The 17,711-nt window shown below is 37.1% G+C and overlaps 1 protein-coding gene across 1 annotated transcript in view; it reads right to left on the bottom strand.

The window, feature by feature from the left end:
- Positions 1-17,711, bottom strand: part of RNF169 (ring finger protein 169) — an 82,665-nt gene that overhangs the window by 50,440 nt on the left and 14,514 nt on the right. The window contains exon 2 of the mRNA XM_032426915.1: positions 2,288-2,361. Within this exon, the coding sequence (XP_032282806.1) occupies positions 2,288-2,361 (74 nt within the window). The remainder of the gene's footprint in view (positions 1-2,287; positions 2,362-17,711) is intronic.

The following is a 17,711-nucleotide window of genomic DNA, read 5'->3' as shown; positions in this document are numbered from 1 at the left end:
ATGACCTAAGCCAAAGGCACCCAGGTGCCCTGCTTATAGAAACTTTTAAGGATTTTCCTTCCATAAATATTCATCCAGTAATATAGATATTTACTTTGTTTTGTTTTAGAAAATACATACTCTACGAGACACCTTTTCTCTATCAAGGTCTCCATCCAAATGTCTAGTGCCTTTTAATTTTTCTCTACAACTTTATTGAGACATATTTTACATGTTATATAATTCATCTACCTCAAATGTATAATTCAGTGACTTTTAGTAAATTTACCAAGTTGTGGAACACACCATAAATCAGGTTTAAAAATCTTCACCACTGCAATTAAATGGCTCATGCCCTTTTATTGTTAACCCCCATTCCCACCCCCTACTTCAACCAACCTTTAGTCTCCTGTCTGTCTCCATTACATTTGCCTATTCTGGACATTTCCTATAAATGTAATCATACAATATGTGGTCCCTTGTATCTGATTCTTTTCACTTAGCATCTTTTTGAGGTTCACCCAAGTGGTAGCATGTACCAGTAATTCATTCTATTTTACTGCTGAGTATTATTCCACTGTACAGATATGCCATATAGTGCCTTTTGATTTCCTGACTTGAATTTCCATTTTCCAGGTTGTACGATGGATGCCAGCAACTTGGGTACTTGGAGCTGGGGGGAGGGAGCTATATATGTCATTTATTTAACCCAAATAACATAGGTGAATGTTTTTCAACCCAATCCAGTTTATATAGGGTAAGATTGTCCTAACTTCACTTAACATCATTCTGCCATTTAAAATGCTTTTAAGACCATTTTTCTGTCCCTCCCTCCTAAAAGGAGTAAAAGCACAGTTCCCAAGGTTTCTTTCTCTCTCCCAAAGCTTATAAAAACCTCTACTCTTACTATGCATTCTGTTTTACCTCCTTTTTACACCTCCAATTCCTTGTTTTCTCTTTATCTTGAAGCTGATAGCTTTAAAATTTCCATATTCTCCAAGTTTGTAAAAAGGTATATCAGAATTAAATATCTGCAGATTCTGGAATTTTATTTAAGAGGAATCTGTGGTTCTTTTGATGTGGTCCCTATAAAGAATTTCTTTCTATGTAGAAAAAAGCTTTGTAAGTGATTTAAAAACCAAAAAAAACCTCTCACAATACCAATATAAAAGGAGCATGAGGACCCAAGTTAACATTTGACACTCTCATTTAAAAGAGAAAGTCAAAGAATATACAGTAATTAAACAAAGTTCTCTATTTTCTCTTTAACATGACCTTTTTAAAGACTCATTTTTTCATTCAGTGTAAAATGCCACAATAATGTTATTGTCTCACCTGTTTTATGATGATATCTGATTCAGATTAAGTGGATTACCTTTATAAAATACTAAATATACACATGTAGAATAATTTACAAAGGTGGGTAAGGTATGGTGGTGTAGGACAAGGGCTGGGGAAGGATGATAACAGATCTTGTAACATACTTATTACCAGCCTTTTTGACATCTTAATTCTCTAAGTGATTCACAGACAATAAGCTTGAAAACATCGAAAATAAGATGATGGGGACATAGCTAAAAGCTTTCCCAGTGGTAAATGTTCTCTACCTAGAAAATTATTTTACTTCCCCCCCTTACTGTCCTAAGCTACAGTTCGTCTGCAGTACGTAACAGAGTAAAAGCTACAAAAGATAACACCAGTTTCATGTAATTAGAGGAACCTTGCAAGGTAAGGAAAAATAATACAAGCTATTATTATTAGAACTTAAATGTTGGCTTTTAACCAAGATTTAAATGCCAAGAATAGGGGCACCTGGGTAGGTCCATGGGTTAAAAATCCAACTCTTGGTTTCAGCTCAGGTCAGGTCATGATCTCACGGATTGTGGGACTGGAGCCCCACATGGAGGCCTCCCTGCAAACCTTGTGGCAGGCTCTGGGCTCAGCAGGGAGTCTGCTTGAGATTCTCTCCCTCTGCCTCTCCCTACACTGGAGCACGCTATCTCTCTCTCTCTCTAATAAATTTAAATAAGTAAGTGAGTAAATAAATGCCAAGAACACCCCTCTTGGTGGCCAGTTCTTGTGGCAGGTATACGACAGGCCAGGTGAGCTACAGTTTCATCTATGAAAGGACAGTTAAAAAGGGGTTCTTAGTTAAGGTTTACTCTACCTCTATTAAAGCTACAGTATAAGGTAGTATGGAGACAGGCTCTGCATTGTAAATTTCAAAAACTCCCACCAAGTATTCTTTAATGTCATCATTTCAATTTACTTTAAGAAAATGAGTGGTGCGATCATGTTTATACTGTACCTTTCTCAGGCTTTCATATTCCTCACGAAGTTCTCCAGGCTTGCTTAATTTGATTGGTGCTCTGAATATAAACTCTGGAGGAAAGGGAAAAGAAAACACTTTTTAACTGGAGTTTCTAGGAAAGAACCCAAAACCCTATCCTACTGCTGTCCCCACATTATAAACCACATAAAAAATTGTGGTCATCTTAATTTGAATATTCATTCATTCATTAACAAATATTTATTAAAGTTCTAAGCACTGGGGAGAAGCAATGAACAAATAACGCCCTTGCTCTCATGGAGTTTACAGTCTTACAGGCAATAAACAAACAAGTGTGTGCATAAAATACAACTGGTAGTACAAAGTGTTACAGAGGAAAATAAATGTAGGATGAAAAAAAGAAGATTATTTTATAAAGAGCGGTCTGAAAGAGCCTCACTGATAAAGTCCCATGTTAAAGGACCTTAAGAAAAAATCCTATTTAAAGCTTAGTTCAATGTTACCAAGTAACATTTTAAATGAGCTACAGTTTTATTCATAACACTGTATTTTCCTCTTTTTCAATATTGCCAGCAGAGTATTTTCTTGCATCCAACCGGTAAATATTTTCGGTATATAACCTGATTTTTTATCCTTAAAGCCTTTGTGTTTTTCATTGGCCTATAGAATGAAGTCAAAACTCTTCAACCCATCATTCAAGGCTCTCCAAAGATGGATCACAACTTCATCACAATTTCTTCTTTCTCCAGCATTGGATCTCTTAACCCTATCAATTTACAATAGATACATGCCATATATTTTTAAACCTTCCGTGCTGTTTTCTCAACTGACATTGTTTTTTCCCCTTATCTCTACATATTTTTAAATCCGAGATATTCAGGACCACAGAAGGCACACAACACACGCTGGTAATATAAATAGATGATAAAAACCCAAATGAACAATAGGAATAAAAGACAAGTTCTAAATGCGATCAAAAAGGAGGGAGAAAGTACACACTTCTGCCTCCTTAAATGTACATGACACGTCTATATACTTCTTTGTACATGTAGTGATCAAAATATAGTATTAATTTTAAGACTTACTAAGAACTCTATATCCCATTGAGGCTGACAAATATTTGTTGTAGAAAAGTAGGCTCCTTAAAAAGTTGACTTTTATCCTTTTTCAGTTGTCTCAACTATTCTGAAAGACTCTTATTTAGTAGACCTGAGAAATGTGGAAGAGACTTAGAAACGGGCTCTAATGCAAAAGCAGGGAACAGTAACTTAAAGGCCTACAAGTACTAGAGAATTGTCAGACTCCGGTGTGGGAGGCAAACATTCTAGCACCTTCACTCACTTATAAAAAAAAGTCCTGATGACTATTTTAATCATATCCCTTAAGCACATTTCCAATTATAGGCAAATAGTATTTAAAATCTGATACTTTAATAGAGAAGGAGAAGGAGAGAGGAAAAAGAACCCTTAAGGCAAAAAAGTACTTTCAATCCATTTATGGAGAACCTATCACGTGTAAAATACTTCATATATATTTTCTCAGCAAGTCTTCACAGAAATTTTATAAAGTAGGTATTATACCCATTTTACAATAAGGAAAATGAGAGGATAATGACCTGCCTAAGGCCACAAAACTAGTACATGGCAAAACCAAAAACATTAATAGGGATAAAGAGGGAAATTACATAATGATTAGAAAGGCAACCCAAAAAGGAGATATAATAATCATGAACTTGTATGAACATATACCACAGCAAAAACTAATTAAGATTATAACGAGGTATTAAGAAATCCAAAATAATGCAAGAAATTTTAACACACCACAATTAAAAACAGATCAGGCAGACCAAAAGGTAGTAAATATGTAGAAAAACTGAACAACAAAATTAACAGATTGATCCTAATATATTTATATATATGTATGCACCCAGTAAATAGAATATATATTCCTTAAAGTAAACAAGGAACAATTAAAAATACACCAGGTCACGAGGAACTTTCAAAGAATTCATTTTACACAGACTTTGCTCTCGGATCCTAGCTGCTATTTTCTAAGCCAAGTTTTCTGGCTACCCGGCTGATTATTCTGGATTACCCAATATTCTTTCTCAATAAATTCTTTTTCTGCTTAAATTTGCCAGAGTAGATTTCTGCTGATTAAAATGAACAGCCCTGGCTGATTCCATCTTTTAGACAGAACTATAAAATGACCATAAACCAACCTCTAAGGAAAAAAAAAAAAGAGAAGACTAATACTAAGAATAAAAAGGAGGACCAAAATACAGATAACAAGGGGAGTTTAAATCTCCAAAGACTACTCAAACAATGCTCTCATGGATGATCTTGCATGTATATCATTTTGCAAGTGATTTCCAGCAAATTGCTGGAATCAGAATTACTGTGTCAAAGAATATATGCATATGTGCTTTTGTAATTTTGGTAAACAATACCAAGTCGCCCTTCCTTTTTGTAGCCTATACTGACTTAGGTCCCACCAGCAATGCAAGAGAGTGTCATCTCCTTGTATCTTTTCCAACACAATGAGTGTTGAAACTTTTTAGTTTTGCCAATCTAACAGGTGAAATTCTGTAACTTATATACATATTTTATGAGTGAGATTGAGTAGTTTTCATGTTTGAGTAATTTGCGTTTACTTTGAAATGAAACGCCTATGCATTTCCTTTATTCCTTATATTAACATTTTCTTCTTGATTTGTTAAAGCTCTCTATAAGGAAAATTAGCCTTATGTCACATGACTAGCAATACTTTTCCTAGTTTATCATTTGTCTTGACTTTGCTCATAGTGGTTATTTTTAGGTAGTTATACTACTCAAACTCCTTTTTCATGGCTTCAGTATTTTGTATATTTGGAAAGACCTTCCTCAGGCCAAGATATAATAACAAATATCATAGTTTCTTCTGATACAAAGTATAAGACTCTTCTCCTACCTACTTAAAAAAAATCTAAATATTTTTATTTGGGGAGCAACATAAGGAGCATAATCTTATTCAGGCTTATAAATTTACAAGGGACTAAAAATCTTTTAGTGATGGCCTGGTGGAAATTATGAAAAAATTTTTTTTTAAAGATTTATGTATTTGAGAGAGAGAAAGAGAGGGGGAGGGGGGCAGGGCAGAGGGAGAGAATCTTCAAGCAAACTCCCCACTGAGTGTGGAGCCCGACATGGGCCTTAATCGTACAACCCATGGGATCATGACCTGAGCCAAAACCAAGAGTCGGAAGCTTAACCAATTGAGCTACCCAGGTGCCCCTATGAAAATTTTAATTACTGTTGGATAATTTGCTTTCTCTAAAATGGTTCTTGCTAACATTTAGAACAAAAATGTCCAAAGAGCTTACCATCTTCATTATATCATGTAAATAATACAAAGTTAAAAGCCTGATCCCCAACTTAGAAGTTTCCAGAGCCTTGGATAAGTCAGTCTTAACTTCCTCTTCTGTAAAATCAGACTAATACCTATCATGACAGGCCATTATGAGCATCAGATGAGTGTATTGACAGTAAATATACTATATACTATTTCAGCCAATAGAGTGGCATACAATAGAATCTAATAATTATAAAATTGTCTCTGGTGTTGGAGAGATAAAGAAATTGTGGTTTGGTCTGATTTACTTGCAAGTACAACTTACAAGAAACAAAGATAAATGATCCAACTGCTTTGATAGGTATATTACATGAAAAGTTAAATTCACTTTGGGATACCTATTAAGAAATCTCAAAGTTCATATATATGGCCAAATGGAACTCAGCATAGTGACTGAAATCTTACTATGCCTTGACTTATTTGAGAGTAAATGTAACGTAATTTGAGAGTAAAGGTACCAATTTACATTCAGCAAAATCAGTACTGATATAGATTAGCTTAATCTTGGATTAAGATTAATAATGTTTAAATCATTAAGAATACAAAATGCTAAACAGTCAAGATCACTTTTTGCCCCAACAGAACTGTGCTACATTAAATGACATTGTGCCCAAAAGTTCAAAAATTATATAGCTAAATATAAAACATGAATTGGTCCAACATGACATTAACTTAAATATTTAATCCTATTTCCTATTTTACTAATGCCCTGCAGAAATGTCAACAAGGCAAAAAACAAAAAACAAAAAAACCATCTTTTTCCTATGGACTTTCAAAAAGAACATATTAGATTCTGATACCTGCTCCGTCAATTAAGTGCCAAGGCTTCTCTTTGCCTTGGCCTCCTCATTGATCAAATGAAGATCAAAATACTGGCCAACCTACCTCCTAGGAGTGCAGAAGATCACAATTAATAGAAGGAGTAGTAATCAATGAAGAATCCCTATAATAAATAAAAACAGCTAACATTTAATAAAAGCACACTACATGCTAAGTGTTATATATACATACATACACACACACACATACACGGAGAATGCAGAAAAGAGTTAACATAGCAGGCCTGACTGACTGTCTTAAAAGGCCCACTAGCAAGGTTGGCCCTTGGCTGGCTGGTGCCTAGGAACTTGGATTTCAGGAGAGTTCCCACCCTCCCTAACTGATTAGGTACAGATTACTGCACCTAAACTGTTCGTAGAAACAATCCAGTTATGCTGACTACCTTCTTTCCTGCTGGGAGTCTGGAACTGTGGCACATGCTAGGCAGAGGGATCATCAACCCCTAATAAAAGCCCCTTCTAATGAGCTTCCCTAGAGGCAACATTTCACATGTGTTGTCACAACTTATTGCTAGGGGAATAAAGCACTTTCAGTGTGACTCAACTGAAAGAGGACTCTGAAAGCTTACACCTGGTTTCCCCCTGAACTTTGTCCCATGTGCCTTTTCCCTTTGCTGATTTTGATTTGTATCCTTTCACTATAATAAATCATAGCCATGAGTACAACTATATGCTGTGTCCTATTAGTACTCCTAGTAAATCATCCTAACTGGGTGGTCTTGAAGCTTTCCTAACACACACACACACACACACACACACACACACACACACCATGCACTAAAATTAAAATATCTTTAGATCTCAGTTTCTACCTGAGACACGAAGGCAACTCGCTAGATAACTTCTAAAGTTAATGATTCAGTAACAATATTTTTATTTCATTTTAATTTACCCCTCAATAGGTTTCTCTAAATTCTGAACTACTCTGTTAAAGTCTAACATGATGGGTAAAAATGCTATTAGGATTTTCAACTTATATAGAGTAGCTATAATATCAAATAATTTCTTTGAAGCTTTATGAAACATGGTATTTCAATCCATTTGGACTATTGACAAATGGAACAGAAAAAGGCTAGAAAAATGAAAATCTCCCTATTTATTTATTTATTTATTTATTTTAGAGAGAGAGAGTGTGAGCTGGGGTGGGGGGTACAGAGGGAGAGGGAGAGAGAAAATCTTAAGCAGGTTCCATGTCCAGCACAAAGCCTGATGCAGGGCTCAATCTCACAACCCTGAAATCATGACCTGAGCCGAAATCAAGAGGCAGACCACTTAACTGACTGAGCCACCCAGGTGGCCCAAAATCTCCCCCCCTTTTTTTTAAAGATTTTATTTATTTGACAGAGAGAGACACAGTGAGAGAGGGAACACAAGCAGGGGGAGTGGGAGAGGGAGAAGCAGGCTTCCCGCTGAGCAGGGAGCCCGATGTGGGGCTCAATCCCAGGACCCTGGGATCATGACCTGAGCCGAAGGCAGACACTTAACGACTGAGCCACCCAAGCGCCCCCCAAAGTCTCCCCTTTTAAATCAGAGTCTTCTACGATGTCTCTTAAAACTGACTGGAGAACATGTATACAATCAACATTATTAATTGTACAAATTATTTATCAAACATTATTAACCTTTCAAGTTCCCTGCTTTTTAATGAAGAAAAAATAATCATTTGTAATAAAATAGTTGTTGTATGCTGATGTGGGACTTTTCTCTTTATTTTCTTCTGCCTTTCTAGGGTCATATGTCAGATTCCTCCTCTCCAAAAGATGAAATTATGGTTGAAACACATGTAATACTACTCCTAAAGCAGAGAAACAGGAAAAAACCCAGATGACCTTTGGTATGGAGATGACTTTTTAGATACACGATCAAAAACGTGATCCGTGTACATCATTAAAATTAAAAATTTCTGCTCAGCAAAAGACAATGACAAGAGAATGAGAAGGCAAACCACAGACTGGAGAAAATATCTGCAATAGACATAGCTGACTTAAGACTGTTATCTAAAATACATAAAGAACTAGGGGTGACTGTCTGGCTCAATTGGTAGAGCATGCAACTCTTGATCTCAGGGTGGTGAGTTTGAGCCCCATGTTGGGTGTAGAGATTTGAGGTTTGGTGCAATTAGAAAAATGCCTGTCTTATATTTTGTTTTGTTTGTTTGCCTTTACTAATAAGCAGTCACCCTACCTACCCCAGAGAAAATCCTTTTCAGGAAGGACCTTCGAGGAAGTAATGCTGCTCCTACAGGTCACATTAGACTGAATGCAATGCTCAGCTTAGGTCACCAGCCACGGGTGGTGTCATTCTTTAAGGCATCATATCCTTAGAGAGTTTCTCTTCCTGTTAAACATAGTAGTAGTTGGACAGGCATTAAGAAAGTACTACAACCATTGGATTCAAATGGACTAAAAAAAAAAGAAATGTTAAAAAAATAAAATAAAATATACAAAGAACTATTAAAACTCAAAAGTAAGAAAACAACCTGATTTTTAAAAATGGGCAACAGACCTTAACAGACACCTCACCAAAGATACACACATGGCAAATAAGCATATAAAAAGATACTCCATATCATATGTCATTAAAGAATTACAGATTAAAACAAGATACCACTCTGTACCTATTAGAATTGCCAAAATCCAAAACACTGACAACACCAAATGCTGGGGAGGATGTGGAGCAAAAGGAACTCATTCATTGCTGGTGGGAATGCAAAATGGTATAGCCACTTTGGAAGACGTATCTGGCAGTTTCTTAGAAAACTAAACATAGTCTCACCATATGATCCAGCACCTGCATGCCTTGATATTTACCCAAATGAGATGAAAACTTATGTCCATACAAACCCTGCACAAAGATATTTTTATCTACTTTATTCATAATTGCCAAAACTTGGAAGAAACCAAGATATCCTTTAGTAGGTAAATAAATAAATTGTGGTACATCCAGAAAATGGAATATTATTTAGCGTTAAAAAGAAATGAGCTATTAAAGACATGAAATGACATGGAGGAAACTTAAATGCGTATCACTTAGTCAAAGAAGCCACTCTGAAAAAGCTACATACTGAATGATTCTAACCATATGACATTCTAGAAAAGACAAAATTATGGAAACAATAAAAAGATCAGTGGCTGCCAGGAATGGAGGGGGGGTGGGGATGAGGTGGCAGAGTTCAGAGGATTCTTAGAGCAATAAAAATACTCTGTACGATATTACAGTGATGGATATATGTCATTATGTGTTTGCCCAAACCCACAGCATATACAACAAGAGTGAACCATAAGGTAAACTATAGACTTTGGGTGATTATAATGTGTCATTGTAGGTTCATCCTTGGTTACAAATCTATTTGGCGAATGATATCGATAATGGGGGAGACTAAAAACACCACCACCCTCCTTAGTCCAGAGGAGTTAGTCCCAAACTCAATTCCTCCACCACCTCCTATAGGGATTTTCAAGTTTTTCGGCAGCACAGAAACAACTACTCACCCTTCTTCCTTCACCTCAGAAAAGACATGCTGGAAACTCCTTCAGGTGTCATTGAGTTGCTAAATATCTTGGTATTTGTAAATGAATCCAATGGTTGTAGTATTTTCTTAATGCCTGTCCAACTACTACTATGTTTAACAGGAAGAGAAACTCTCTAAGGATATGATGCCTTAAAGAATGACACCACCCGTGGCTGGTGACCTAAGCTGAGCATTGCATTCAGTCTAATGTGACCTGCAGGAGCAGCATTACTTCCTCGAAGGTCCTTCCTGAAAAGGATTTTCTCTGGGGTAGGGTGACTGCTTATTAGTAAAGGCAAACAAACAAAACAAAATATAAGACAGGCATTTTTCTAATTGCACCAAACCTCAGGAATGAAGTATCATTGTCAAAGCATACTCAATACAAAATTAGAAAGAGAACCTCACTCAACTGTACTGGGAAGATGTTAACCCTAACAACTCCCAAAGCCAAAGATAATCATCCCTTGTACCTGACTGTGCTTGAGTTTTCATACCACCACCCCCCGCCCCCAGGTTCAATATCTTATCAGTACATCAGGATGAATAAGAACTTTGGACTCAGGTCCCAAGACATAGATCCTAATCTGAATACTCCTACTTTCTAGCTACTTGTCCTTGGGCAAATAAAAAAACTTTTTGGGTGGGGCGCCTGGCTGGTTCAGTTGATAGAGCACACAACTCTTGATCTCAGGATCCTGAGTTCAAGCCCCACATTGGGCATGGAGCCTACTTAAAAAAAAGAAAAGAAATGAAATGAAATGAAAGAAAAGGAAGGAAAAAAAAAAAGAAAAAAATCTCTTTGGGTAATTTCCATCTCCATCACCACCCGCAGGACCATTATGGTGGCTGGCAGTTATGTAGCACTTAAATTATGCCAGGCTCATTTCTAAGCACTTTGTATTTATTAACTTATCTAATCTTCATAATGACCCAAAGGGAAGGTACTATTATCTCCCATTTTACAGATGAGGAAACTGAGGCACAGAGCATTTACTTCACCCAAGGCTATACTGCTATCAGTGAAAGAGCTATGACTTAAACCCAAGCAATCTGGCTCCAGAATCTGTGCTCTTACCTACTATGCCTTATTACTATTTAATAATAATTTTTTATTTTTAATAATTTTTTAAAAAGAAAAAAAAAACCTAACAATCCTATAAAACAATAAGCAAATGACATGAACAGGCAGCTTTTGGAAAAAATAAATTCAGATGACTTACAAACCTATTAAAATGTGTTCAATTTCAATCATATTTTAAGATATTAAAAACTTAAAACAAAATATTTCTTTGTATCAGATTAGCATAGATCAAAGAGTTTGATAAAGACAAGAGTTAGCAATGGTATCCTTTATCTTAAAGATAAATCATACACATGTACAAAGATGTACGTACAAAAATGTTCACTGTGGATCATCACAATACTAAAGACTGGAAACAACCTAAATATCCTTCAGTTAGAGACTGACTGAATAAATTATTAGATGACTGGAATACCACAAATCTTTTTTTTTTTTTTTAAGATTTTATTTATTTGTTTGACAGAGAGAGACACAGCGAGAGAAGGAACACAAGCAGGGGGAATGGGAGAGGGAGAAGTAGGCTTCCCGCCAAGCAGGGAGCCTGATGTGGGGCTCAATCCCAGGACCCTGGGATCATGACCTGAGCTGAAGGCAGACGCTTAACGACTGAGCCACCCAGGCGCCCCTCACAAATCTTTTTCTATACTGTCTGTTCTTATTACTGGTCTGGTTTCTTGGTTTACCCAGTAATTTTTGTTAGAATGTCATTCACTGTGTATGAAAAGCTGTAGAGACTCTGGATGATATTATATTCCTAAAGAGGATTCATCATATTCTCCACAAGCAGATAGAATGAAGGCAGATCACCTCACAATGCAATCAGGACATGAGCTGATTCAAGGCTGGCTGTAATCTGTGTTAACGCTTGTAAAGCCTAGCCTGGTTTGTAGCTCTCCAAGGGTTCAACTGAGAGTCTGGGTGTTTACCAAGACTACCTTCCTTGGAGGAAGTCCTGAACTTTTCTCTCCACTAAAGAACTGTTACAAGAGTGCTTTGCTTTTCAATAGCTTTCTGAGAAGGTTCTTAGCCTTTTTTGTTTGTTTGTTTTTTACCCTGCACAGTTTAAGAATCAACAAATCCTCAAGAGAAAAAAAAGCAGGTAGAGAGGAAGAGGGGGGTGGGGATGCCCTTCCCTTTTCTCTGGGATCTTGGCCTCTCAAGTTCTTGTTGCTCTGGCAGCCCTGAACTACGATGTTTGTATCCCCAGCCCTATGAAGAAAGCTTAGCTGGCTTTTCCACCTCTTAAAGTTGCACTCTCCATTAACCAAGAAACCACAAATGTCTGAAGTCCTGGCTGCCTTGGCAACTTAACAATGCCTTCATATAATATTTTTTTTTAAATCAGACTTTTCTAGTTATTCTCAGGAGGAGTTTGGGTCCACTACAATCTGCTCCACCATAGCCAGAAGCAAGATCTACATTTTTCAGAAGCAGTGGAGAAGTGGAGAAGAATTTTTTCATCATGAAATCACAGACCATTAGTAAAGAAGGAATGAGCAGTGAGGAAGAAGATAAAAGTGGAGAATATTCCTTTGAGAAAATCAAGAAAGGGTTACTAATAAAGGTAGAATGTGTGTGGTCCAAGTCCTAAAGAAACTTAAAATCTTACTAGGGAAGGAAAAACATACTTGAATGAGACAATTATAGAATGTCAGAATTATAAAACTAAACATTTAAGAGCTGCACGGAACAGGGGTGCCTCGCTGGCTCAGTCGACAGAGCATGTGACTCTTGATCTTGAGGTTTTAAGTTCAAGCCCCATGTTGGGGGTGTAGAGATTACCTAAAAATGAAATCTTAAAAAAAAAAAAAAAGAAGAACTGCATAGAACAGCAAGAGGTAGACATGCACAAGAGCAAAAGGAAGACAGTGAATCCAAGTCCATCCTCTACAACAAAACATATGTAAGCATGGAGATACATAGGAAATAAGAAACCATTATCCATACTAATCTCAAGGTTACCTGCTTATACTACCCACCACACAACCACTATCAAATGGAATATGTGAAAGGAGAAATCTTAATGTTAAATTAAGCATACCATTTAGAATTAGGAAGGTGAAGACATGGGGAGTGAACCACAAATGTGTTCTAAAACCAAACTAAAGTGGTTTCTCTTTTATCTATTTTTTAGTTTACTCTTTCTAAGAGTGCAGATGACAGCCAAGTACTGTCTTAAACTAATGCAACTGCTCATTTACCCCCTTGCCCAAGACAAGTAACAATTTAGAGCAGGCAATATAAAGAGTGGTTACCTGGGAAGAAGAAGGGCACAGAGAAAAAGTTAAAAAGCTAATAAGATGTTAATACCAAACTTTAAGGCTGCTTACTTAAGTACCAATAATTAACAGCACATATTACTACTACATGAACGTACCCTGCTTCTTGTATTTTAAAACTATCCTTCAGCAAAGAACTAACCAAATCAAAGTGTCATAGCCCACATACCAAGAACATATAAAATGCTTATAACTTTTGACCTAATAATCAATTTCCAGAAATCTATCTAAGAAAATAATTTAAAATATAGAAGAACTTTTACATAGAAAGATTTTTATTGTGGGGCGCCTAGGTGGCTCAGTCAGCCAAGTGTCTGACTTCAGCTCAGCTCATGATCTCAGGGTCCTGGGATTGGGCCCTGCATCGGGCTCCATATTCAGTGGGGAGTCTGTTTCTCCCACTCTCTCTGCCCACCCACCCCCCTCGTGCGTGTGCTTTCTCTCTCTTTTTCAAATAAATAAATAAATAATCTTTAAAAAAAAAAAGATTTTCATTGCAACCTTGTTCATAATTGTAAAACAAAGACTGAGAATAGCCTAAAAGTCCAATTTTGAGGGAATGGTTAGGCTAATTATGGACATTCTATACAACGTATGATCATTCTGCCATTAAAATTATATAGACTTTTTAGAATAATGCGAGCTATTGCTTTAATAAGATAGGAAACCATTTACGTTAAATGAGAGATGCAAGTTGCCAGACTGAATGCCTTATAATCTCAAACATTAAAAAAAAAAAAAAAGAATGAAACAGGGGTGCCTAGCTGGCTCAGTCGGTAGAGTATACGACTCTCAATCTTGGGGTGGTAAGTTCGAGCCCCATACTGGACATAGAGCCTGCTTAAAAAAAGAAACATTAAACATAGAAATGGCAATAACAAATGGAAAAAGAACAGCAATATAATTGTAGAAGTCACAAAAGGAAAAAAAATATTAGTGATTAGATATCAAGTTATCCTATAAAAGTAAGTATGAATAAGGAAAAAAGTTTCCAGAGATTAAGAAATTAAAGCAGGAATGATCAATGAAGAAAAAGGGAGTTGCTATGGGAAGAGAAAATACACACAAAATAAGGCACGAGACCCCTTCCCCAAGCTTATTAGTGAAGACAAATTTATAAGAAGTTTTTTTAAAAGATTTAAATAACAACAGAGACAATGACAAATGGATTTTCACAAAGTAAGCAATTGCTAAATGAAGCTTACAAGCAAACACCGCAATCAATAGGTGTCCCCCCCATCCAACCCCAGAAGAGAACCAGGGCTGGGAAGGAGAGGCAGGCTTTAAGAAGATGGGACGAAGCAGAGACTAACTGGTAAAACTTAGGTAACTCAAGAGATGGAGAAAGAGAAATGCATGTGAATAACAAAGCATGAAGTATGAAGGCTGGACAGTGAATAAATATGATTTGCTAGAGCAGAAAGGTTGTTTGGAAGAGTTGTGCAGGTCAGATAGATACACTGGGGAATAGGGTGTTCTTTACTTTTATGTGAAAACAATGCCAAATTTGGGCAGAATCTCCCCCACATACAGTATGAAGGGGCTACTTTGGGGACTCTATCAGGAACGCCTACCTGTGTCAGTCACTCAGTTAAGTGTTTGTTTTTTTTTAATATAGCACATTACCAGCCACATGAGTATGCCTGATAACTTCCCCAAGTACAAAGATTCTGGGCTGAGGAGAACACTTAGACATTATCACCTACCCGTGTGACACTGGACACGCTACAACTTCTCTAGCTCTCAGTTTCCCCATTCCCCAAAGGATAATAATACCTCCCTCAAATGAACCATTATGAACGATTAAACATGATTTAATGTAATCTGTCTGGTACAGTGTTGGCTATATAACTAATATTCATTATATGTTAGAAACTTCCCCATAAGGAGAAAGAAAAATTCTACTTAACATTTTTCAGGGATAGAAATTTCTTAACAATTGTAGGAAAGTATAAGGAATTCAATGAAAAAAAAAATGGCACCAAAGATTTTTTTTTATATATATATTAGTGGGGCAACTCGAAAGTACTTACTAAAGTAACTGCTAAAAAAAAAAAAATTAATGATAATACTCAAATTTCAAGTTGCATCTTGCTCCTTTGCTTAAAGATTTAATCTGATTTGTACCTTGATCTGGAAAGAATAATGAGCAGCCTGAGGCTGTAAACTCATGGCCAGATACAAAATATTTTAGGCTTTGCAGACCATAAGGTCTCTGTCACAACCGTCCACTCTGCTGTTGTAGCATAAAAGCAGTCATGGACAGTATGAATGAGTATAGCTATGTTCCAAGAAAAACCTTTATTTACAAAAATTAGCAGCAGTCTGGATCTGACCTGCTGACTCTAGTTATCAACCCCTGGTGCTAAATGTTTGCATCCCCCCAAAATTTGTATGTTGAAACTTAATCCCCAAGGTGATGGTATTTAGAGATGGGGCCTTGGAAAGGTGATTAGGAAATGAGAGCAAAGCCTTCATGAATGGGATTCGTGTCCTTATGAAAAAGACCCTAGAGAGTTCCCTCACCCCTTCGACCAAGTGAGAACACAGCAAGATGACAGTCTATAAACTAGGAGGTGGGCCCTCGTGAGACACCAAATCTATAAGCATCTTGATCTTTGACTTTCCAGCCTCTGGGAACATGAGAAACAAATTTCTGTTATTTTTTTTTTTTAAGATTTTATTTATTTGGGAGAGAGAGACAGAGCGAGAGAGAGAGCACAAGTAGGGAGGAGAGGGAGAAGCAGGCTCCCCACTGAGCAGGGAGCCCGATGCGGGGCTCGATCCCAGGACCCTGAGATCATGACCGGAGCCGAAGGCAGACGCTTAACTGACTGAGCCACCCAGGCACCCAAATTTCTGTTGTTTATAAGCCCCCCAATCTGTGGTATTCTGTTATAGTAGTCCAAATTGACTAAGACACATGGACTGGAAAAAGACAAAGTAAGAGAGTAGAGATCCACAGGATTTGCAAAAGCAGGTATTAAATAAGAGTACAGTGAAAGCAATAAGTTTCCTTGTTGAATCCAGAAACGGCCCAAACAGTAAGACACAGTTAGGCAGCCTGCATTGGATTAGCATTCACAAGCAACAGGAGACACACAATAAAAGAGGTCACAGAAGCAAACACCAGGTATAGGAACGCTGCAGAGATGAAGGCCCTGTAGATTTAGGCAGAACAAGACCACCATATTGTTGCCCCCACCATATCCTTTGGACTTAATTTCTGCTCTGAGGCAAAGAATCATTCACACTAGTCCACAAGGTGAAATCATACCAAATTAGAAAGAGTGCAGGATTTGGAACCATACCACATGCATTCAAATCTACCACCCACTGGATAAACACTAATGGTCTTTACCCTTGCGAGGTCTGTGTTTCTTCATCCCTAAAATGGGATTCATATCTACCTTAACAGGGTTGTTTTTCTCATCAAATCCTCCAATACCCCTTGGTACAGATTCTGTGTGTATTAAATGGTAGCCTAACTGGCCTGTTGGACTCATTTTTGTCTTTCCATCTATCATCAACACTGCTTCCCTGGTTTTTTATAAAACAAAGTCCCGACCCTATCATCCTCCTGCTTACTTTTACTGGCTTCTCTCTGGGACCCAATCTACCATTCCAGCCACATTTTTCCATTCCTGCAATACTGCTCCCCTCCCCAGCCTTAACACATCTCACTATACCTAGATATGCCATATCCTGCCTCCTCTATGACTTTATATATGCCACTTCTTCCTAAAATGGTTTTTCTCCTTCTCACTATATGATTACTTCAAAACCCTGCCTATTGCCCTCTCCTTTGTGAAGCTTTTCCCACTAACCCAGAGAGAATGACATTAGCTTCCTGTAGGCCCTCATAACATTCTGCACTTATCTCATTGATAGTAGCATTTATTACCTGTGTTATAATTACTTGTCTCTGTCTCTGCCTCCCCAAACTAGGAGATTTCCTTGAAGACAGGATGATCTCTAGGTATGTATGTGTCTTAGTGTAAGACAGTGGCTTAAAAAATTTTTGTTGAATGAACTAATGAGAAAGATCTTTAATACTATTAGCACCAGTTCATACTAAAGTCTTTCAAAGAATCTGTTGTCTGAAGGGAGTTGTAGTAAAGCTTTTCTTTATAATGAAGGCAAAGGTAAACTTCAGTAGAGTCCAATCTTTTGAGGTTTTTATTATAATAGTTTTATAGAACCAAACACTGGACAAAACACAAGAGAAATGGCAAAACAGAAGTAAAGGGAAAATAAGTCCACTGCTATTCAGAAAAATAAAAACCAAACCGAAACTGGAAATACGTTATCTTCAAGCTTAAAAATTTTGTGGCAAATA

Source organism: Phoca vitulina, unplaced genomic scaffold (genome assembly GCF_004348235.1).
Source record: "Phoca vitulina isolate PV1807 unplaced genomic scaffold, GSC_HSeal_1.0 scaffold36, whole genome shotgun sequence".
NCBI classification, from domain to species: Eukaryota; Metazoa; Chordata; class Mammalia; order Carnivora; family Phocidae; genus Phoca; species Phoca vitulina.
The sequence above is the reverse complement of the archived record's forward strand: the minus strand, read 5'-3'. Positions and strand labels throughout refer to the sequence as shown.